The 24,540-nt window shown below is 37.1% G+C and overlaps 1 protein-coding gene across 1 annotated transcript in view; it reads left to right on the forward strand.

Annotated features, from left to right (window-relative positions):
• SCUBE3 (signal peptide, CUB domain and EGF like domain containing 3) overlaps nt 1–24,540 on the forward strand; it is a 120,519-nt gene that overhangs the window by 58,993 nt on the left and 36,986 nt on the right. Inside the window, exons 4-7 of the mRNA XM_032218999.1 lie at nt 377–511; nt 8,599–8,724; nt 9,966–10,082; nt 20,643–20,690. Of these exons, the coding sequence (XP_032074890.1) occupies nt 377–511; nt 8,599–8,724; nt 9,966–10,082; nt 20,643–20,690 (426 nt within the window). The remainder of the gene's footprint in view (nt 1–376; nt 512–8,598; nt 8,725–9,965; nt 10,083–20,642; nt 20,691–24,540) is intronic.

Raw genomic sequence — 24,540 nt, forward strand, 5'->3', positions numbered from 1 at the left:
GTTCCAACATCATAACATGCTAAGTAATTAGATATACTGTATGTGACAAGATCTTTTCTGTAGCATTTCTTCATCAAGTTTATTCATTATAATTTATTACAGGATTTATATCCCAAATTGTTTTAAAATGTAACTATTGTATTCCTTCCCTTCTGAGTTTTAAATAGTCAAAAATGATTTTGTTAGCCTTGTAAGACATTTTATTGTCTTGGCTTTTTTTAAAGGAATGTTTTATTATTTTTTAAAAAAAATATTTTTATTTGGTGTGTTTTTGCTGTATTGTATTATCTTTAAAAAAAAATAGTAAGCTTCGGGCTCTTACTATTTAATAATAGTAAGTGTCAGCCTTTTCATTCTCTCCTTGGTTCCCAAATAGATGTGGATGAGTGTGCAGAGGGGAACGGTGGCTGCCAACAAACTTGTGTCAACATGATGGGAAGCTATGAGTGCCATTGCCGTGAAGGCTTTTTCCTGAGTGATAACCAGCATACCTGCATCCAGCGTCCTGAAGGTTGGTCTTTAATGTTTTTATTTCTGCTTTTCCGTATCTCTTTTGGATTTCTAACTTTATCATCCGGTTTAAAGAAGAGATGGGAAATTACAGTTTCTTGTATTTGAGTTGGCCTTGCCTGTGGATGGATAAATAGAGAGTTCGAGGTTCGAGGTTCATTTTATTTATATGCCGCCCTATTCCCTGAGGGACTCAGGGCGGCTCACAAACCCAAAGGGAGGGGGGAGGTAAACACAAAGAACTACGACAAAAAAGGTACAAGGGGATTTAAAAAACAGCCAACAGTCACACGATTCGAGAGGGGAAGGGAACTCATCAACCCCAGGCCTGCCGACACAGCCAGGTTTTAACGGCTTTTCGGAAAGCCTGGAGAGAGGTGAGGGTCCGAATCTCTGCAGGGAGCTCGTTCCAAAGGGCTGGCGCAGCCACAGAGAAGGCCCTCCCCCGGGTAGTAGCCAGATGACATTGGCCAGTAGATGGAACCCAGAGGAGGCCTAATCTGTGGGATCTAATGGGCCTTTGGGAGGTAATTGGCAGCAGGCGGTCTCTCAGATACCCAGGTCCAATACCATGAAGGGCTTTATAAGTGACGACTAGCACCTTGAAGCGTATCCGGAGACCAATCGGTAACCAGGCAGCTCGCGGAGGATAGGTGTAACGTGGGTGTACCGAGGCGCACCCACAATCGCTCGCACGGCTGCATTCTGGATGAGCTGAAGTCTCCGAATGCTCTTCAAGAGTGCCATTACAGTCCTGCATTCACGTTTTGGGATTAGAATTTCCCAATGTGTGATGTTCAAACTGGTTGTTAATCTTGGTAATTGCCTCAACATTCTGTAAAGACACCAGATTGAGAGAGATTATTTATGCTCTGAGTTGGCTGCTTCTCAGTCCCACTTCAGACAGTGATCTCACTTCAAACACCCTATTACAATTGAAGTAAAATGCAAAACACACATTCAAATTGGTATTAACTACTGTAAATGGAGTAGGACACAGTAGGTTTATTTTGTTTGTCTGACAACTGATTAGTGTACTGATGAGACAAATTTCAACTCATACAAACTGCTGGTTTCATTATCCTGATTTAAATCATTTTTCATCGAGTTTTTTTTTGTTACAGTTTCAAAATACTCTTAATTAACATATGATTGTAGTCATAGTTAGACAATTCATCTCTCTTATTGGAATTGCTGGACAGTGGGCATTCCTATATTTAACTCTCTTATTTTTGGTGACATTTGTAATACCAAATGAATTTTCTGACCAGTTAATCTGCTAAACCATTTGGAATTTTTGAAAAAAAGAGTCAAGTTTACCTGAAGCATCAGGTGTCAAAAATTTCTTTGATATAATATTTTTTTTAAAATGTTCAGAATTCCCAAAAGATAAATAAAAAGAGTGTAAATTTCAGAATTGACCTGCTTTTATTGTATACCTGCCCACCTTTCTTGCAGAGCAATATGTATTAGTAAATCACTCTCAGCTGTGTCTCAGCAGGTTTGTTTTGACATATTCATACAAGTGTGCATGGAAGGTTAATGCAAAAATGTAACACTTAGAACCACATTTAAGAGAATTTTTTTTTGTTTTGCAAGAAGGAAGGATTTGAACTCTATCCCAAATGTGACTCAATTTTATACTCTGTGGTGACTGGAATAAAAGGATTTATTATCCTGTTATTATCCTGGAATAGATTAGTTGTTTTATGTGTTTAGGAGCACTCTTCTTTTACTGGTGCTCTCCAGATGTTTTGAACTTCAGTTCCTGGAATTTTCAACCAGCATCATCTTTGAAGTCAAGTGTCACTATTGTCCAATAGTGCCACTGAAAGACAGCCAGCTGAAGAAGACTGATTAAAAGGAAATCTGAGGGATGTGGAGAAGGATATACCCCATTTTAATGATGAGGGCATGTTACAACTATCATAGTATGAATGTCTAGTTTAAAAAAAAGTCCCATTAAATTCTGAAGCATTCAATAACATTCAGATTACTAATGTTGTTAATTGGTTAGGTATTTTTCCTTTATCTTGGTTCTGCATTATTGCTACCAGTTTATTTAAGCATTTTAGAATTATGATTCAGTGATTTCTTATAAAGAAGAAATAAATCAGCTGGAATGGCCATCTCTTGTGCTCTATCACAATAATAGATGGGGCTTATATATTGCTTTTAACAGAATAACAGAGTTGGAAGGGACCTTGGAAGTCTTGTAGTTCAACCCCCTGCTCAAGCAGGAAAATGTTTACCTGCTAACAAATTGTATGGTTAATAATATGCCTAATAGAGATGCAGAAATTGAGCCTGAGAAAAAGTGACATGTCAACCTCCCGTACCGTTTTTATTGAGATTGGCTATAATAACAGAATTTTATGAATCTGATAGTGCTGTACCCCTCTCTTTTCTTATACTCTTATGAATTAGGGATCTATGACTGAGCTGCTTATGAACCTATGTGCCCTTTATGGATTTAAGATATGTTTTTCTTCTCATCACCTTGGTAATGGAACTCATATATATCTACCAAAGTCATTTTTTCTACCTTGCCTTAGACAAGGACTCTTCAATAGGAAAATGCAATCTTGTGGACCTAGGACAAAAGTCTTCTCTTGGGAAAGCTCAACTGTACCTCACTGATTGGAAGAAAGATAGCATGAAGATAAAATAATTCTGGGAATATATAAACCAAATGTATATGCACAGTGCTTTATATTTTGGAAAAAAGGCTTGACACTCTATGGGTGGTATCTGAAGTGGTGAATCGATCCTTGTTATGAATTGTCATCTGAGATTCATTCTGGTCTTTGCACTTGGATGAAGTGAACAGGTGCTCTCTGTGCCACTTGTGGCTTGAATATATGCATGTCTGGATTCTTTGGAATGATTGGGAAGGGAAAGAAGCTGCACCCAGGAAACTACCAGTGCTTCCATACCTGATGCCTTAAAGGAGACAGTGGTGCAGCTCCTTTTGAACATTTCTTCCTTGGATCTAGCTATATAAGACAACTGTCATCCAGCCTTTTCATTTAAGAGAAAGTTATTGACCAAGTGTTGGGCTTCAGTTACAGAGTACCATAGAGGAAGCAGATTGTCCGAATACCTGTCTTTCAGGATTCACATCTGGACATAGGATGGAAACAATGGTGAATGATCTTTTTTGAGATTTGGATGGGACAAGTGTACTGGTCTTGGTCCTGTCTCACTTCCTGCCATGTTTTGGTACCTCAGCCATTACACAAACTATTGCAATATACTTTACATGAGCCTGTCTTTGTAGTTAGCAACAAGTATATCAGCCTTTGATTTGGCAAATGAGAATTGTTGTATATAACAGTATATACATCTGTGTTGACTTTTGAGTATTTTCAGATGGAGGTAGCTCATCCTATGCATTTGTTCTGGTGGGAGATGCTTAATATTACACACACACACACACACACACACACACACACACACACAAACACACACTGCAGGTTCTACTTTATGGAATCTTCCCACTCCTTTAGCTCAGTTGGCATCTCCCTCATATTGTTTCAAAAAGCTATTAAAATGAAACTTTTCCATAGGATATTTCAGAATTAATATTGCTACGATTCAATAAGAGTTGGCACTAATGTTTGTTTTTTGTCTTTGCTTGTTATTTTTACTTCTATTATTTCTATGTTTTTATGGGTTTATTTTTAAATATTTGGGACAATTTAATACTTACAGCTTACTTTTTATTATAAACCATTCCTGATTGTGCAATATGTAAGTATAATAAACACTTAATTGTCCCTCTATCTATGGGTGTACAGTCAGGAGTTGTAGGCCTTGTTCTGCAATAACTTCAGAATATGGGTCTGCCCTCCCAGAGCAACATCTCTGCTTGGAATCTTTCCTGGCTTCTGTTTTTCTTTCTGTTTCTTGAATAAAGAACCAAGAAGACTACGACACAAGAGCCCAACCAAACCAGAATGACTTCTTAGCTCTTCAAATGTTGGAAAGCTCAAAGGCTACCCTATCCCCAAAAAAACTCTTGACGCCTGAATTTCCTAATATATAGCTTAGTCTCCATTGCTTTGCTGCAAATGCTGTGGGAAAGCAGCGTCTGCTTAATACACATTTCCTGGCAGACAGCCTTTTGCTATAGATTATTATGTCATTTACAAAAGTTGCAACAAAACCAGACAAGCTTTTTTATCCAAGCATCAAAGATCTTGTGGGTCTCTTTCAAAATAATGCCAAATAGAGGCAGTTTATGAAGTAGAAGATACTAGAGAGAAAAAACTTACAATAACAATCTATAAAGCTTGCCTCTTCTTGCCTCTTCTTGTGTCATCTTTGTTCTCTATCCTGCCCCAACCCCAGTGTTTGTTTTCTGTAGTTTTAAATAACCTCCTGAAAACAAAAAAGAGGCATTGTTCTTGCCATTAAATTTACTTTGGCTGTAGAAGATGATGTTTTGAATTTAAATCCTTTCTGTTCTTCAGTCCATGTGTTTTTCTCCAGTGTAATTGTTTATTGTGGTAACTTTGTTCTTTTCAGTTCTCCATCTGTGCACCTGCATTTCAGACTTCAAAGTAGTTTTAATTGATTGATCCATGATAAATTTGAAGTGACAGGCAATGTTATTGAGCGTATTGGATGGTGATAAGAGCAGTGAAACCAAATCACCTCTCTGCTTTATTATGTGTCTGCCAGTTTTCCTTCTAATTAATAGCTGCCCGGCACATCACAGTTAGTTATTAACTGTCCTGAACACAAACATCAAGCACAGAAGTGGGTTTCTGCTGGTTCGGCCCAGATCGGGCGAACCAGTAGTGGCGGCAGGCTCCGCCCACCCACTCAGATGCTTCTCCGCACGCACACAAGCGAACCGGTAGTAAAAAAACAAAGGAAACCCACCACTGATCAAGCAACATGTCTTTAACTATCATTTATTGGTATATATACTAAATATATCTGGTGTGTGTGTGTACCTAATTTTTTAAAAAATAATGACTATGTTTCCTGTATGGTCTTCCAATTTTTATGGCTAGTTAAAACATCAAATTGATGCTCATCAGATTTTGCTCTAAATTATTGTTCACTTTCATTTCCATCTTTACTTTATTCCCTCTTTAAATTATTATCAACATAACTTTTCAGTTTTCTCTTCATCTTGTTTTTCTTTCTTGACTTTAGACAGTACTCTAAGGTTGCAAGAATGATAAGTACAGCATTTCTTAAACGCATCCTTTCTCTTTTTACCGATTCAGCTATAAATTGATTCAGACTCCCATTGTTTCCCATTCAAGTTGTTCAGTTCAGTTCAGTTCAGTTTCTTTTAATTGGGGCATAATACATCTATATTTTTGTTTATTTTTCCTGCCTTCCTTTATTGTCCCATAGTAAGTTATTTTATTAAGAAATTAAGAAAATTTATGTTGCAGATATTTTTATTTGTAATACATGGAAAAAGTAGCAAGAGAAAGAACTACAGTATAGGTAATCCTCAAGACTGGTTCCTTAACAACAATTCAAAATTGCAAGTGGCCCAGAACAAATGTTTTATGGCCTGTTGTGTCCCCAGTCATGTGATTGCAATTCAGGTGGTTGGCATCTGACTTTAGGGCCAGTTTCAGCGCCCTACAGTCACATGGCTGTGATTTGTGACTATTGTGTCAGTTTTTGGCATTTTTGGCTAGTTTCTGAAAGAATGAGAGCACTTACAACCATGGCATTCAGTTAATGACTGCAGATTTGCTTAATGACTGCTACAAAAAATGTTCTCAACAATTGGGTTCAATCACATGGGTGTCTCAACTTATAATGAGCCATGGTGGCTCAGTGGTTACAATGCAGTACTGCAGGCTACTTCAGCCAGCTGCCAGCATTTTGGCAGTTTGAGTCTTACGGGCTCAAGGTTGACTCAGCCTTCAATCCTTCCAAAGTCAGTAAAATGAGGACCCTTCTCCTATCCCCCCTACCTGGGCCTCTGTGCTCTCCAGCTGCAGCTGTGCCTCTCCTTTTCCTTGCTCAATCGGCTGTTCATCTGGCCACTCCTCCTGCAACCTCTCATTCTGCCTGGCCTCGCCACTCCTGGCTCAGAACCCTCTACAACCTCTTGGAGCTCCTCTGTGTCCCCCTCTGACACCTCTAAAGCTGGCTCTTTCTCCTTGTCCAAGCTGATAACCAGGGAAGCCATCACACTGGATCTGCTCAAATAATATGTTTGAGTGCCTCTTGACATGAAATAGTCTCCATTTTTTAAAACTCTCATGTGTCTTGGGATAATGATTATCCCTTTGATTAATTACTGGAATCTTTCAAGTGTTTCCCACTTTACTGAAATGTTCTCTACATTATTAGGTTAGGATATATCATTTTCTCAAATGTGACTCCAGCTGGTCTAGAACAGGGGTGTCAAACTTGATTTCATTGAGGGCCACATCAGGGTTGTGTTTGACATTGGGGGGCTGGGGTGGGCATGGCCAACTTGATGTCACTTCTGTTGGGGACCTGTGGTGGCCCGAGTGCTTTGCCAGTAAAAACAGTTTCCTGAGCTCCATTTTCAGCTGCCCCCGCCTTCTGCAACACTCTCCCGAGCTCTGCTTTCACTGGCAGAGAGTTGCAGGAGGCCGGGACAGCTGAAAATGGAGCCTGTGAGCCTGTTTTCTCTGACAGAAGCACATGGGCTGGTCCTTTGCTGTTTCCAGGGTGGCCCCATGGGCCAGATCTAAGTATTCCGTGGGCCGGATCCGGCCCCAGGCCTTGAGTTTCACATCTCTGATCTAGAATATAGCCATGTTCACTAGGCAACTATGAGTGTTTGATATCTTGTCTTTCTGTCTAAATGGGATGATCAAGCTAACGGGCAATAAAAATATGTAAAGAGAATGTAATAAAAACAACTACATGAACCATAATAAAATACCACCAAAATTGTTCGAAGACTGTCTCTGAAATAAGTGTCTTTCTACATCACAGATTGACTTTAGTTTCACTCCTGAGTTAGGTCTGATTTACTCACAAATATTTTTATCTCATTCAGACCCTAACATCTGCTTTGTGCAATGAAGTAGGCAGACCTAGTCATGCTAGTATTCTTCAGCATACTCAGGCCATGATGTAGAGGGCCTGTTGGCTCTGATTGCTGCTTACAGTGGGTGGCCAATATGAAGTGATGGAGGCTAAAGCCCAGAACTTGGTGTCCTTCAAGTCCAAATGAAGCATAAACAATCTAAGGATGTGAGTCAGCAGCAGCCTGTTTTGTTTGCAGCTGAGATAGGTCAGACAGCAATGTTTGTAGCTAATGCTGCTTTGGCCAATTCCCATTATTGAGAAAGCCTAAGAATCTTTTTGACTCTGCTGAAGAAACAACACTGGAACCTGTAGCATCACTGATTGACAAATCAGGATTTTTGACCGAGAGTTTCTGGATTGCTAGTATAATAAGGAGAAGGCATAGGCTAAGGGACATAATAGGGATGGTGTGACAGAAAATTCATTGCTCTGAGGGTGGATACATGATGAGAAAACTACATACTAAGGGTTGGGCATAGTAAGATATTGGTGCTGGTTAATCAGCTCTGCAACACACATGATATCTCATAATTTTAATTTCATAGGTCAATTAATATCTTCAAATTATAGCATAATGTGACTATAGTACACCAAATCTCTTGGTAAACTGTAAAGAGGTAATTTTCATTTTTCTTTTCTATTTCCAGAAATTTTCCTTTAAGGCAAGATTTCCAGGGGATATGGATTGACCACAGGTCATTTTTATATTTAAATCAAGATAATGTGTTGTATTCAGTATATGTTAATTCATATATCTGTAATGAATTAAAGCCTTAGTTGTTTCTGAAACCAATGAATCTTAACAGTTCTAGTTCAAAAAGTGACTGTGTTTTGAAGGTAATTACAGTCATCTTGACAAAATGGGTACAGTTGTGTGCAGTTCCTTGAGGATAAATCCTATTGAGTTTATTAAAATTTGCTTTAGGTTGATAGATAAAGAGGTTAGCTAAGCAAGAATGAACTGTCATCATTATATATTCTTATTGCTATTTCTTGTGTTGTCTGGGTAGCTTTTATGTTGCTTCTTTTCTCTTTTAGAAGGAATGAACTGCATGAACAAGAATCATGGTTGTGCACACATATGCCGTGAGACCCCGAAAGGAGGCATTGCCTGTGAATGTCGACCTGGTTTTGAGCTCACTAAGAATCAACGAGATTGCAAATGTAAGTGTTTACTTGGGAAACCTTCGTCAAAGAAATAGCAGTTGGTTGTTTTAGAAACACTAATATAGAAATAGTGGGTCTTTACTGGAAGTGTATTTTTTCACAGAGGACGACATCATCGAATTTTAACTGTTAACATTACTTTGTGTAGTTGCACCCATACAACCAGTCATATCCTCTGAATATGTAATCAATGTTCAGATGAAAGAGGGAGAGTTTTCTCATTAAAAAACCCTCAAGTTTGCAAGACTTACCTTGTGATGGGATTGTATATGGATGCTGCTAAAATAAATTAATTGACATATTTGAACTTTTGTGCAAATGCACTTGCTATTTTAAATTCTACTAAACTGAAAGGATTATGGCAGGAAATAAAAAGTTAAATACAGTGTACTTCTTTAAAAAGCTTTCATAAAAAATACAAGAAATGATACAGAAGCATCATAGCTTGACCATTTTTGAATAGAAAGCATTTATGAATTTTTTCTACCAAAACTAATATCTATAGCAGTGATGGCTAACTGGTTTTTCTGCTCGGGTGCCAAAAGGGCGCACGCGCACACAATAGCATATGTGTGTGTGCCCACACCCATAATGTAATGCCTGGAGGCTTTCCTGAAGCCTGAGGAGGGTGAAAATGGCCTCCCCTGCCCTCCGGAAGGCCAAAAATCAGCTGGCCAACACGTGCATGTGTGCTGGAGCCGACATAGGGTAACGCCTTACATACTCTCAGATATGGCTCCGTGTGCCACCTGTAGCACGCGTGCCATAGGTTCACTATCACAGATCTATAACATCTGTTTGCATTCTCATCTATGACATATCACTATCATACCCATAAAGATTTTCAAAATCCCAGCATCCCCTCATTTCATTTTCATCCCATATTATTTTTTCTCCTCTTGGTATTGATCTAAGGTTAATCATGTTATACTTCTGGATGATTTTATGAGTGATTTTGAAGTGCCTGAAGTTTTATATTAATCCAGTAATTCTTAATTATTTCAAGAAATTTGGCAACTTGAACCTGTTTGGGCTTTGTTTGCGTAACACGTTGAATGCAAACCAGACTACAACATTTTAGCCTAGTGTGATGTATGAATCCAAGCAGCTGGATTCATTCAGTAAAGGTGATTTAGTTAGCTCTGCATTACAGCATTGTGCAAACATAGCCTTTTGGTTCGGCAAGTATGATAATAATCTTTGGAATTATTTCTTTCTTCTTCTCTTATACCTCTCAGTGACTTGCAACTATGGTAATGGAGGTTGTCAGCACACCTGTGATGATACAGATCAAGGTCCAAAATGTGGTTGCCATGTGAGGTTTGTGCTACACTCTGATGGGAAAACATGCATAGGTAAGGGAGAGCTACACAAGCTTTGCTTCAAAGCAAGTGTGTGAAATCATAATTTACGGTATCTTAGATTAAACAACTTTAGTGTAATATTACTGACAACATTTCATTCAGATTAATCAAATACATACATCATAATTCATTGTCTCTGATCCTCAAAGCTATTGTGCAGATAGAAGATAAGAGGGAAAAATATCTACCCATTAAAATAGTATCTGTGATGCCAGATAGTAAAGCATCATTGGTCCAGACAGCATAAATTGATAATTCATGGTCTTTGATCCACCATAAATTGTTGGCCTTAACAGCACAATAACATGATAGACATCAGTTACTTCCGCCATCTTGTCCTCCATCTTTTGCTAGTAATGGCTTTGCCCTCTGAGAGTTCAAGAGTTCCTACTGTTGGGTGAATATGGCAAAGCGAGGAGAAACAGAACTGAGCTCAATCCTTCTCTCGATCCAGAAAATGTTGCCAATTTTATATTGCCTACTTTTATCGGCATCCACTTTCTCTCCCCCTCCCATACATACATTCAGAGAGAAAATTCTTCTGATGAAAATGATAGACCAAGGTGTATAATTTTTTTATTTCTAAATTTCTACTATAAATTGTACAGGGATGGTATAGGATAGTTTCTTTAAAAAAAAAAATCTCACCTGTTCACAAGCCAAACAAAATGGAGGCAAGAGTACTGTGCTTCTTGTTCCACATAGAAAGACAGACATTCTCTGGGCAGTCTGGGAGGTACTTTTCTTCTTAACTGACCACTATTTAAATGTGCATACAGTATCTTTATGAAATGAAATAGACAAATTCAAGGATTTGGTCTGTGTGAGTTTTACATATCCCCTTTGATAAATCCAGTTATCCTATTTCTATATAAATAAATTATTGTAAAATATTTATTTTATATGCACTGTAAAATATGTAAGAATTGCATCATAGAATTCAGAAAAGTGCTGAATCAAAAGAATTATTGGGAACTGCTATTTCATTCTGAATGGTTGAAAGGAAAAAAGATAATACAGATTGTCTTCAACTTGTGACTTAATGACAGTTTAATCAACAACCTCCAAAAAAGAAATTTACGACCCTAGATTTGAACTTAAGGCTTTGTCCTGTCCCTTTGGTGACATGATCATAATTTGAGCATTGAGCAGTTGAATTGCATTTATGACTGGTTGCAGCATCCTGTGGTCACATGAATGTGATTCATGGCAGAAGAACACCATTGGTTAACAGGATTTGCACTTACAACTGCATAACATGGACTTAAAGATGTCATAAAACTAGTCATAAAGTTAGGTCCAGTGACATGATGATTTGGCTTAAGACTGCAACAACTTAATGACAGAAATTCCAGTCCCAATTATAGTTGTAAGTTCAGGACTATTTGTATACAGTGTCATTTTTATCATATGTATATATTTTAACGATAAATACATCAAATGCTTATTCAGAATTGCATGTGCATGCTTTCTTATTCTTTATTTCTGCTTTTCTGAGCTGGGCTGCAAAGAAAACATTTGTGTGATATTTGTTGAGTTTTAGTATATTGATTTAACATGTCCAGTTCTTAATAAAACATAAAATCCATGATAAATTGCACAGACCTATCACATAGCAGATATGAGGAATCCCAATGGTGGAATGACTAATAATAATCTCTATATGGAGAGTTCTTTAGATGGATTCTCTTTTTCCAGTGTCTATCATGTATCCTGTTGAAATGTCAGATTGACATTGCAGGAGGCTTTTTAGTACAGTACTGACTTTCGCTGTTCCAATTATTTGAAGTTGTGCTCAGAGGACCAATTTAGTCATGCTCTGTTTCTAAAAATCAAACCAGAAGAATGATGAGAGCTTCCACTGTTTTTAAGAGCAGAAGGACAACTTTTAAATCTGTTTTATAGCTGCCATGTTCAAGGGAGGGGAATTTAACACTTTTCTCTATGGGATTTTCTTACTGGAAGCCGTTTCTTTTCTCCTGTTACTCATGAAGAAAATTAAAGGTGCAAACTGTAACTTATATAAAGCATTTTTAATTCATCTTCAAAAAAGGAGACATCAAACTGAGATAAAGATTTCATGCAGGTATATATGTATAGTAACAGTATATGCACACTACATACCTCTTATTGTGTCCTTGCAATATCTCAATATGGGATTAAAGATCAATTCAGTTTATTGAAACCTTTTCCCAGGAAAACTAGAATAGTAAGGTAACTTTATGGTTTTTTTTTTTAAAAAAAGATATAAATAGAAAATGTCATGATGGATCTTGCACTGCTGTATTTAGCTAAACAGAAAGGGCATCCCTGGAATATTTTGAACAAAATCTTCTGAATGGTTTTACAGAATTGGCCTCTTACCTGGGAAGAAGCATTCCTACTTAGCTATGCTTCAAATTTCACAAACAGAATATAGATCCCCACCACCGGGTCCCCTGTTGGGAATATTAGCAGATGGGATTGTGCTCAGTGGGTTTAGGAGTTATAATACAAATTATAATAATGAACATTTTGTTTTAATTGGTAACAAGAGTTAGCTGAGTATTGTGCACTTTCAGAGTTTATAGTTCATATATCAAACTGTTTTTAAAATAGATTGCTTCTTATTTCTCAGAGCTAGATAAAACAGAACAGAGAGGGTTTAATATGAGTGGGAGTACACTGTTACTCGCCCTTTCTTTATGGATAGCTCGATTCTGACCTAAGAAATTCCCTCAGTGGGAAATTGCCACTAATGGCTATCCTCATAGATCTAGTTAACAGAAGTCTAGATGTAAAATTCTACAGGTTCAATCAGGTCAAACTTGATTGAGCAAGGGAAGAAAATCCTGCATCTTTTCTTTCATTCCAGGTGCCTGATTTCTAAAACATTTTTTTTAAAAATACAGTATAGTTCCTATTCATATGACTAATCAATAAACACAGCTTTAAATTATTACATTTGTATTTTAATTTCTATTTCACCTAATAATTTATTGCATTTTCTGATTTCTCACAAATGTATTCTATTATGAATACTTACCTCAAGGGAATGATTCAAGGGAATCATGTATTGAATGAAGTCTGATCATGTTCAAGGTTACTATGCTCAAGATACTGGCTTGACTATAAGATCCTCTGATCTCTTGGAAAGAGTTGGAAAGTTATTACTAGAATAACGCAGCCTATTCTAACAAAAAAAAATGACATTATAAAGGTTCAATCTGAGAATAATTGTTACAGTAAAACAATATGATTGGGTACTTTTGTATGTCTTTTGGAATAATACTGGAGAGCAAACATGAATCTTTTACCAGCTTCTGATACTTGTGAATCTTAAGAGATGACTTCTTAAAAGTCCCACATAAAAAGTGATCAAAACAAAAATTACTGTAAATGTTTCTCTTTTTGTTCTGTCTTAATTGATTTGAAAACAGTTCCCTTAAACTGAATCTGCTGCATGGTGTGAGCCTCTGGAAAACTGCAGAGTTTCTGGAGCAATCTCTTGCTGAAATCTAAACCTAAGTCAAGCCAGCCTATGTATATTCTATCCCTTGATGATATACAAAACCACCTTTACTTAACAATTGATGTAATCATACTTAATTACACTAATCTTACCCTGAAGATTAGATAATATAAGGGCTTGTCTGTAGAAGTAGTAGTTGGAATACAGCTGGCTTATATTTCAAACCATTCATTTAGTTCTATTATTTTGGTTGCATATGGACAGTTTTCGTCAAGAAGAATTGTCCCCTGGATTCTAAACAAATATATTTGGAAATAAATCCAAGTAATTTGACTCAACCAAATCTAAATTTAGAATGCTGCCTGAAAGATCTTGAATATGGACCAAGATTCATTTTTAGTTTTTTCTTCAAAGTGCTAGTCGTAACTTATAAAGCCCTTCATGGTATTGGACCTGGGTACTTGAGAGACCGCCTGCTGCCAATTACCTCCCAAAGACCTGTCAGATCACACAGGGTCGGCCTCCTCCGGGTTCCGTCTGCCAGCCAATGCCATCTGGCTACTACCCGGGGGAGGGCCTTCTCTGTAGCAGCTCCGGCCCTTTGGAATGAACTCCCCGCGGAGATCCGGACCCTCACCTCTCTCCAGGCCTTCTGGAAAGCCGTCAAAACCTGGCTGTGCCGGCAGGCCTGGGGTTGATGAGTTCCCCTCCCCTCTCGACTGGTATGGCTGTGTGATTTTCGTGTATTTTAATTATGTGTACTGTTGTTTATGTTCCCTTTCCCCTTTGAGTTGTTCGCCACCCTGAGTCCCTCCTGGAGAAGGGCGGCATACAAATAAACCAAAACTGAAACTGAAACTGAAACTTATGGAGTAATGCTTAACTTTTCTATTTTCTTAAATGAAATTCTAATATTATATGTAACTTTTCTTCAGTGCTTATATTGTGTTTGAGCCATTCCTTTGTTTTGGCCATGTATTTTTATTTTTATTTTTTTGTTTTGCATGTTTCTACCCACAAAATATGTATGTTCATTGGTGGTTCTTATTTTACATAAACCATCCACTTTGAATGCCGTAACTGAGTTCATACTAATGGTAGCAGACAATTCCTGTCATTTGTTCTGTTTTCAAGAACAAATGAGTGCCCATTTCATTATACTGCTTATTGTGTTTGCTTTCCAGGTAAAGATATCACAATGCAACAAATGTGCAATTGTAGCTCATTTTGAGTTGCTTATTCTTCAGAGAATACCCATTCTGGGTTTTTTTTTCTTTGTTGGAATGCCATATTTTTTGGAGTATAAGATGCACCAAGATTTTGAAGAGGCAAATTAAAAAAAAGTTTTTGCACTTTGCAAACCTCCTCAAAACATCCCGTTTTTCACGAAAATGGGCCCGTTTTTTCTCAAAAAAAAGGGCATGAATAGCCTCTAGGAGGCTTGTAGAGTGCTCCTGGGGGCTGGGGGGGCACAATTGAGCAAAAATCAGCCCATTTTTTGCTCATTTCTGCCCTCCCCAGCCCCCAGGAGCACTCTGAAGGCTTACTAGAGGCTATGCATGGCCATTTTGGTGAAGGGGCGGGGTTTCAGGAGGCAAAAAATGCTGTATTCAGTGTATAAGATGCACCCAGATTTTCAGCCTCTTTTTTTGAAGGAAAAAGGTGCATCTTATACTCTGAAAAATACAGTAATTGGCAAAATCAAAACTGGAGTGTGCCCTTTATAAAGGTGGTTTGATGACTGATTACTACAGTTTTTGTTCCTAAGAAGTAATAATTGTTTGCCAGGTTATACTTCACTTTATTTGAAAAGTATTTGACAATTGAACTTCTTCGTGTTTCGTGCTTCTTCGGGTTATTAATAAACCTCCAGTCCCATTCTCCCAGGGATAGATTTATAGGTAGGCAAGGGGTTAAGATACCTCTTTGGATATTTATAACTGCCCTTTTTCATTTAATAGCTATGATTCTCCCTTCTGAACCTTCATTTCCACTGACATATTTCATCATTTCACAAGGAATAAAGTTTCTAAATGCAAACTCACTCCCTTGGCCAAGCACTTTGAAATTGAATGTGGTGTATTTGAAGGGTTGCCCTGAACAGGTTGTCTAATGCAGGTCCCCTTCAGATCTCACCAAGGCAGGAAGTGCAATCAGCTTCCTTGAATGGCAGTTTCATTAGGTTGTGGCTGGTATTTTTCATTCCTCCACCCAACTTTTTAACGCTGCTTTTAAAAATGTAAATAACGAGTAACTTTCTCCTTTTAGGCAGAGTCGGTCCTAATGAAGGTTGCCTTATCCTTAGGGTCAAAGGCTAGAGAAGAGCTTACTACTAACTTTTAAGTATCAGCTATTTATCTTTTCTAAAAATTATTAGGTAATGAAGTGCTACACATTCATTTTGTAGACAGCAAGCTTCACATAGTGTACAGCAGAATGGAAAACACAAACTTGTAAGTGTTTCACATAGTGATGGTACTAATACTTCCTTTATTTAATGAATTTAAATCATACCTTGTCAGAAATAAAATTTGGGATTGTTAACAATAATAAGATGTAGATTAAAATGGAACTAAAATATAAAATAAATCAATTAAAACAGTTAAAATGTACTTTAGCAAGCAAGTCAGCTTAAAAAGCCAGGAGTTGATCTGCATAAAATTAGCTTTACCTGTTAAGCATAAAAAGAAAAAAAAAGAAAGAAAGAAAGAAAAAGAAAGAAGAGGAAGAAGAGTGGCCTTGTCTCACTTTTGTGGTAGCAGCATCTGGAGCAACTGGTGGGAAGGCCTTTTCTTACAATCTCAATGAGGAAACGTCTCCCAAAGATCTTAAAAGCCAAGTCTTTCAAACATAATTATGTAGGGCTTAATAGGCTATTACAGAGTGAGTTGGGTATCAAAGTGGATCTAATAATGAAACTATTGTTTAAAAAAAAGTCACAAGTTTTCTATAAGTGCTAATTAATAGTCTGGCTGTAATAACTTGGACCAGATGACGTTTTTGGACATTTTTGAAAGGTAGCTATATATAGAACACACTATAGCAGTCCCAAAAGGATGTAATTTTAAGACATGTGTCCCCATGAGGAGATTTGACTTATCCAAAAGTAAGTGTTTATGAAGATTCTCAAGCATCCAGGTCATAGTTGTATCAAAAGCAGTTTTTATTTTTGAAAAGGCACTGGGCTGATTTTTTGAGGAAGAATATCCTGGAAGCTTCATCATAAAGTTGTATTGGATGGTGTGGGAGATGGAAGGACAGTTATTGACAGTATCAAAAAATCACCCTTTTCAAATATAAAAACCATTTTTGATGTATCCAAAAGTAAGCACACACTCATCTGTACTGTGCAGGTATATTTTTAGTCATTATCGAAACCTGGGATTTGTGAAACAGGTTTAAAAACATGTATAATTACATCTAAAACAAATTGAATCTTTTTTCTGTATTTTAACTGATCAGAAGAAGCTCCTGCCTCTATGAATTTTGACTTTGTTTGCCCTATTCTACTCCATTGCCAATTCAGATGCTTTAAACCTTGAACATTTTTTGGAGGGGGGATTTTGATAATGAGTTAGTTTGTTGGATGTCTTCAATAAACCTTTGTCTTGTAGGCAACTTCAGGGAAGGTTTCTTACAAGCTACAGCTAGCTAATGATTTATGCTCTCATGCATGCCTGCATGCCAAAGTCAGCCTCAACTCCTGAAGATTGCCTGCATAAGTCCATGCAATTTTGCAGCATATTTGGAAGTGGTTTACTATTACCAGTTCCTTCTTTCTATGGCTGAGGGGAAGCATCTTGTCCAAAGACACCCAACAGATTTTGTACCTAGGGAAGTACTAAAACGAGTAATCTCCCGGTTTTTAGCCTTGCATCTTTAATCACCAAATTATACCAAACTGGCTCATCACACACAAACCAAAAATTATATTCTTGGTAAATAACTTTTGGCCAATCACCACTTGCTTCTTACCACTTAATGCAAATCTTTTTCAAGAAGGACCAACATTACCATAATATAATGCCTGAAACAACCTAGCCATACTATGATTATGGCATCAAATACTTCTGAGATAACCTGCATAATTGAATAACACATATCTGTTCTCAATATAGTTGATCCATAAAGATGATCAAAATAATGTTTCATGCAATTCTGAGATCAGATTGATAAAGAAATGGCTGTTGCTCCAGATGCTACAGCATCTTGTGTGTGGTGTGTATGTATGTAAATTCTTAAGAAATACGCTTAAGAGATACCTCTATTTTGTATTTCTTTATAAAGTTACTTTTATTCAGGTGGTGAACAAATGTTTTCTACATTTCAAAACAGCATTAGTGTAATTGATACCTGCTGATCAGATTTGCAGGATCTTTTATTATATGATTTTTCAAAGTTTGTTGTTTTCATTTTTAGTCAAAAATTAAGTTCCCCCACTTAAGATATCTTTTAGATTTTGAGTCATATGCAACCCACCAATAAGAATTGAGTCAATTTATAAATTCATATGCAATAATTTTATAAACAAAATTATTAACTGGCAATGCCCAGAAAAGTAGCTATATGTTCACATTTGCAGACAATTTCATCAAAGGGATCTAAAATTCCTGATAATTATGGATGCAACAAGTTCTTTCTAGTGAGAATTTAGCATATTGACATAATTTCTAAATTAGATTGGTGATTATTCTGGAGCCAGAATGCTATGAAAGATGTACATACAAAAGAGCAGGTGATGTTTACATTTGATGTACATCCAGAAACTAGAAAAGGGATTGTTTTCTGGGAAAACTAACACATAGAAACAGTCTCTTCATTACTGCAAAAGAAAATCCTCTAACAATGGCCTATATTTCTTGGGAGCTAAGAAATTAGATCATTAGTAGTATGATGATGAGGCCTCCCCCCAAAAGTTCTATTTACTAAGCACATTAGATTTTATGGAGCAATAGAGGGTAGAATATCAGTGTCCATTTTTCCATTTTCAGGGAACATCTGTCTTTTCTCCATAATGTTACTTGACTCTGGGATTTGGTTCTCATTAGATCTAACAAGCTTGCACTCAGACGCTATGACTCTCTTACTCCCTTTGGAATAATTTGTTCCAGATGCTTGGTTTGCACTGCCCATTTGCATGCTCTCTTCTGCTGCCAGCTTGTTGAGCTGCGGGTTAGGCTTGTCCAATTAGGTATTTCTCTGTGAACTTTGCAAGTGTAAGGCATTAATGTAGGTCATCCCTGAGATGCTCCAGAAATGTCAGATAATTTCATGCAGTGGTCTCTTATTGCTGCTGCAAACCTCGCTGCTTCATTAATTTAAAACAGGAAAAAACAAATAAAACAATTTGATCTGCACAGGTTCATTTCTTAGGCAAATATTCAGAACACTCATAAGAAGAGTGAGCCCTTCCCTTCACTGCTACTGAACAAATTCAAGACATATTTGGCCTTTAGTTCCAACAATTCCTGAAACCAGGATTTGGGAATATTTGGTTGAACTGTGTAAGCATAGCAGAGCTGCTGGACATATTGCTTTGGTTTTTACTATATTGATCATCATTGTATTATACAATGCATCACCTATTCATCATTGTATTATAGATCATACACTACCTTACTAATAAACAGTCCCTAGGAATCAGATCACTTATCTGGTATATACAATTCTGAGAGAAAATATATAAATTATCTACTAGAAACAGATACCTTTCAGGACTCTTAGATGAATAGATGCATGTAGGTCCAACTCTTTAGGTGTGTGTTTGTGTGTGTATGTGTGTGTGTGTGTGTGTGTGTGTTGATCTAAAGCAGGGGTGTCAAACTCGCATCACAGTGGCATCAGGTGACATATTGGGACTTTCCCCTCCTTCGCTAAACTGGGCGAGGATCAGCACATGACGCATCCAGCCTGCTAGCCACGAGTTTGACACCCCTGATCTAAAGTAATGGTGATTTGAATTCCTGTCCTTAGAAACTCTATTATAAAGGTTAGATGGGCTGTTTTAAATTCATTAAGGCTACAGTTCTATATATTGTATACTATGTAGACTTATTAGAATTAGGTTAGAATTAGAGTGTAATTATTCATTTAGAATTTGGTGCAATTTATTTTGAAGTAAAATGCATAGGAATAGGTTTGTAAATACTTTAAAATATAGTGTAGCTGAAAGTTTATATTAGCCTTCATTTAGCAACTATACGCCTTTGCAGATCTGTAAAACAATGGAAAGCTGAAGATCATAAGCACAACTGTGGTTTTACTGTGGGACTGCTTAGCTTAATGATTAATTATGTTTGGTAAAAGAGGACTACCTGCATTTATGTTTGATTAGATTAGATAAATCAATTAATTTAGCTTGCTTCTAAATAAATAAAGCATTGTTACTAAGTGCTATGTGAATTTACTTTCTTCCCTTTTCTTATCATTCTTTTTCTATTGTTCTTTTTTATTTTTGAGTCTTTGGGTAGAAAACCCATTTTAAACTGCAGCAGGAGCTTTTTTCAGCTGATGAATATGTTAGAATTCTATTTTTTAGGACTACCTGTGTCTTTGGATTGCTGCTTAATTCACAAACTGAATTTGGTTTGTTACTAGAAGCTTCATAATAATTTGCTCACTTTACTATTGTGGACAGTCAAATTTGCTTTACATGCATACTGCTTTCTATGCACAGATATAGATCTATCTTCTGATAAAAAAGAGCTTTTTCAAAGCTGCATTTATATTTAGCTAGAAAAGACATTTAAATACTAACAGTATGGAATACTAATTTCTGTCTCTTGTCTACATCTTTTTCTTCTCTGCACTTATGCTCTATAAAAACCTACTAGATGTTTTTTTTAATAACGTTGAGAGTTACACTAGTGATCAGAGAGAAGAAATATATTGTTGGTGAAAAGGAAGGAAACCATTAGGAAATCAATCCATTGGCCAAATGACTTGGTTTTAGCTAGAACCGTAGGTGAAGCTGGGGAACCAGGGAGGGATTTCATTGAAAATTTATGATTCAACTGTTTTTTGGGAATATTTACATTTTTAAGAAGCCAAACTCCTTGCTGGACACTGTTTCTAAACCACTTTTTTATAATGTTAAACAGGGGAGAGGCACCTTCAACAGCACGTTACCCCCCCGACGTTTTCTAATGGTAAATATTTTTGTTCTATATCTCTTTGAGGAGTATTAACTATAGCCGCATCTTCTATTTGCGAATAAAATAACCAGACAGCGCTGTCTTACTAACCTGCATGCCTCACTTCACATTTGTGGAGAATAGGTGGCAGCTGCATTAACCAAAACAGCAGTTATTACTAAGTATTTAGTCTGCCAGCTTCTGCCCTTTCTAAAATCCATTTTTACTCTTGAAAACTGCATGGCTCCAGCTATTGAGAGAAATGTAGATAGGCCTGGAGTTGTTCATACAACAGAGAAAGAAATACCCAGCTAACAGGATTATTCAAGAAGGAACAAAACAATTTTGAGGGGTGGGGGAGACTTTAAGCAGTTGCTTGCTTTGCTTGTGCTCATAGCTGTTCTTTTGCTAGAAATTATAACCATGAGCTCTTAAAAGCTAAGGATCAATGAATGTATTCTATTACTTGCTTCTATATTGTAGGATCTGTAAAACCCATTAAAAATAAGTTATTATCTGTCTTTCATCACTGCAGACTTCTGTAATAGAATAGAAGTTATTATGCCATTAATGGGACCAAAGCATTATTAACATAAATGAAAAGAAGTCAACAAGGGATCCGTAACTATCTTGAGATATTGAATTAGAAATCACTATACTTCTAGCTGAGAAATCTGCTTTTGAGCCTATAGTTCTAATTGTTATGCTTAAATTTACCATGTTTCCCCAAAAATAAGACAGGGTCTTACTTTCTTTTGACCCCCGAAATAAGTGCTTGTCCTTATTTTAGGGGAGGTCTTATTATTTTTGAGGTGCAGAAGGTGGTTACCTCATGGCGGCGGCTGTGTTGCATTGTTTTTGAGGAGGGCTTATTTTTGGGGAGGGCTTGTTTTAGCACATGCGCTCAAAAGCCCAATTGGGCTTATTATACGGGGAGGTCTTATTTTCTGGGAAACAGGGTAATATGAGATCTGTGGCAGGTAGATTTGAAGGAAGGTGTGACCTGGCCTTCAAAACCAAAAGAACCTTCAAATTTAGATTTTCATTTTACACTTTCAGAATATAAGAGTTACTTATCCTTGTAATTTGTGTTTCTCTTTTTCTTTGTATCTAACTGCCAAACACAGAATTTTTTTTACCCAATCCCATAGCAGACATAATCATGAAATCACATATTTCCTCTCTAAATCACTTTCCCTCACTTTGTCTCTTTGTGAGTTATCTTCCTCCCAAAATGCACCCTTCCCTTCTTTTCCCTTCTCCTTCTCCTTCCCCCTTCCTACTTCCTCCTTTCCTCTACCCTTATGATTACTGCAGATGCTAAAAGTCTCTTAATTTTTTTCCTACTCCCAGGCAGCATTCCTGAAAATAAGATGGAATTACACTTGATGATAAGTAGCTATCTTTCTTACAAGTTGGCCATGTTTCATATCCATAAACCCTTTAAGAATTGTTTGAAATAACTGTTTATGATAGAAGGCAGCTAATCCAAGTCTCAAGTATTTGGTAATATATTGTTTTAGTTATACTTCCTGAAATTGAAATAGAGAATATGTTTAGAATATTAATTCAAAAATTCTTGCTACCGGTTTGGTGGCATGGCTAGGTATGGGGCATGTGACTGAGAGGGTGTGGACAACTTGACATTGCTCATGCCCACTCAGTCACATGCCCCCCACCTAGCCATGCCCACAGGAAAAGGTAGGGATTTTTTTAGGATTTTCCCCTATCTACCCCCGCTCTCCCTTTGCTAGTCGCCTCCGTTTCCTTGCTTCCTCCCCCACTACTGCCTCTTTGATTGCTTACCTTCCGTGGCAGCTGGTCCAGTTCAGAAGGCAAGCTGATCGGAATTTTCGGCAGCTACCAGCCAGCTGCTGTTGCTGGGAAGCGGCTGGATGGCAAAGAAGCCTCCCAGCTGCCACCTTTTTGCATACTGGATCTCAAAGAGTCAAAGCGACTTTCAAGGCAATGGGATGTGCATATGTCAAGAAGATGGCGGTGACGACAGTCACTTTTTCACCAGCTGGAGGACTTTTCAGCAGTATCTGGTCAGCCGCAGTCCTCTTTGAGACCCAGTATGCAAAGAGGTGGCACAAGCGAGCAGTGACCGGATGGGTGGGGTGAACAACTAGTGACAGGGGAACTGGCTACCGGTTCACTGAACTGAGCAAAATTTCTGCCACTGGTTCTGGCAAACCGGTGCAAACCGACTGAATACTACCTCTGGAATGAAGGCAAATATACATGTCCCAGGATAATGTTGCAGGATCCAATCTGATCTGGTCATTAGGATCAGAGGTTTTGTCTCTCGAGCCTTCAAACTCTTTTCCTGAAGATAGGCTCCAGCATGAGTCTGAAAGCTTGGAAGACAAAACCTCTGGTCCTGGTGACTGACCCATATTGGATCCTGCAGAATACTAATTCTCCATGTCTGGTATCACTGTGATGATACTTTGGGTCTTTCTTAGAGATATATTATTTCTTGCCATGATCAATTTATCCCTATCCTATTAGTGCAATAGAAGTAAATCATCTTTGACTGTATAGTATTAAACTAGTATTTTACTCCTTCCATCAAAAGCATCCAACTATCACTACAAAATGTGAGAATTCTATTGTGCCTTCCTTCCCATCATGTCACAGGCACATTGAACAAATAGTGGGGAGGGTTAGTTATTTCAGTGCCTTTGGTAATTTGTCAGTTTGTCTGCTATCTTTCTGATACTGTCTCTCTAAAGATCTGAAAATAGTGATGCAAGAAATGCAATAAAATCTATTTGCAGAACTTGCAATCAAGTATCTTCGGAATGGAAGCAAGGAATCTGGAATTTTGCACTTATTGCATATATAAATGAAGAAAATGAAGTTGAGAAAAAAAATGAATAAAAGCACTTTTTTTGACAGCTCTTTACATGATCCCAATGTATTTATGTTTTATTCTATTCAATTTGGATTGGCCTTATGGGGTATAGGAGGAGAGGGGCATAGGAAAGAGCCAAGATATGATGAACAGACTGTCCTAAACCAAATCCTTCCCATTCTTTTTTATTTTTTTTAATTTTTAAACAAACACAAACAGACAAAAAAAAAAAACATAAAACCATCTTCCATTACAAATTATAGAAAGTGTGTCAGTTGTTACAAGATTTCTGTGCATCCCTTCCATAGTCATCACTTACATCAGATCACATATTTTTAAATCAAATATATGTATGTACTATTATTGTACCTCAACCTTCATTTGACTATAACTGTTTTGACATCCTTTTATATGAAATATTCTAAATTTAAAATAAAACTATATAATGGCATTCCATTAGGTCCTCCTAAAATCATCCAATGACATTACATTTTTATAACATGTTCTAAATAAGAATTGGTTGTATTTAATAACAAAGCTTTTAAACCTCCTCTCATAGTCTCCATTGGTAGTTTATATAAAATTTCATATTATCAAACTAATATATGTATATGCATTATTATTATTAATCATTTATTTTACTATAACTATTACTTCATTTTATACATAATACTCTAAATTTAACTAAATTTAACTTAATTTTTATTATAAGCTTTCATGACATCAACCTGTATCTTTCCAGTAATAATACAGTCTTATATCTCTTGCCATTTGTAGCATTAGTATTCTGATTACTTTCTTGGTAAGTCTTGTATGGACTTCTCTTCGCAACCTGTTGCTCATTTCGTATCTTACAAAAACTCGAAACCCTCCATCTGCTCCTTCCATCAGCTTGTCTTTGGTTATCACTGTCAAGATTTCTCTCCTTACTTCCATCAATTTTTCTCTTTTTTCTTCTTCTATACTTTGAAATCTGGGGTAGAGTTCTAGTCCATCTATCCCCCC

This window comes from Thamnophis elegans, chromosome 5, assembly GCF_009769535.1.
Source record: "Thamnophis elegans isolate rThaEle1 chromosome 5, rThaEle1.pri, whole genome shotgun sequence".
NCBI lineage: Eukaryota > Metazoa > Chordata > Lepidosauria > Squamata > Colubridae > Thamnophis > Thamnophis elegans.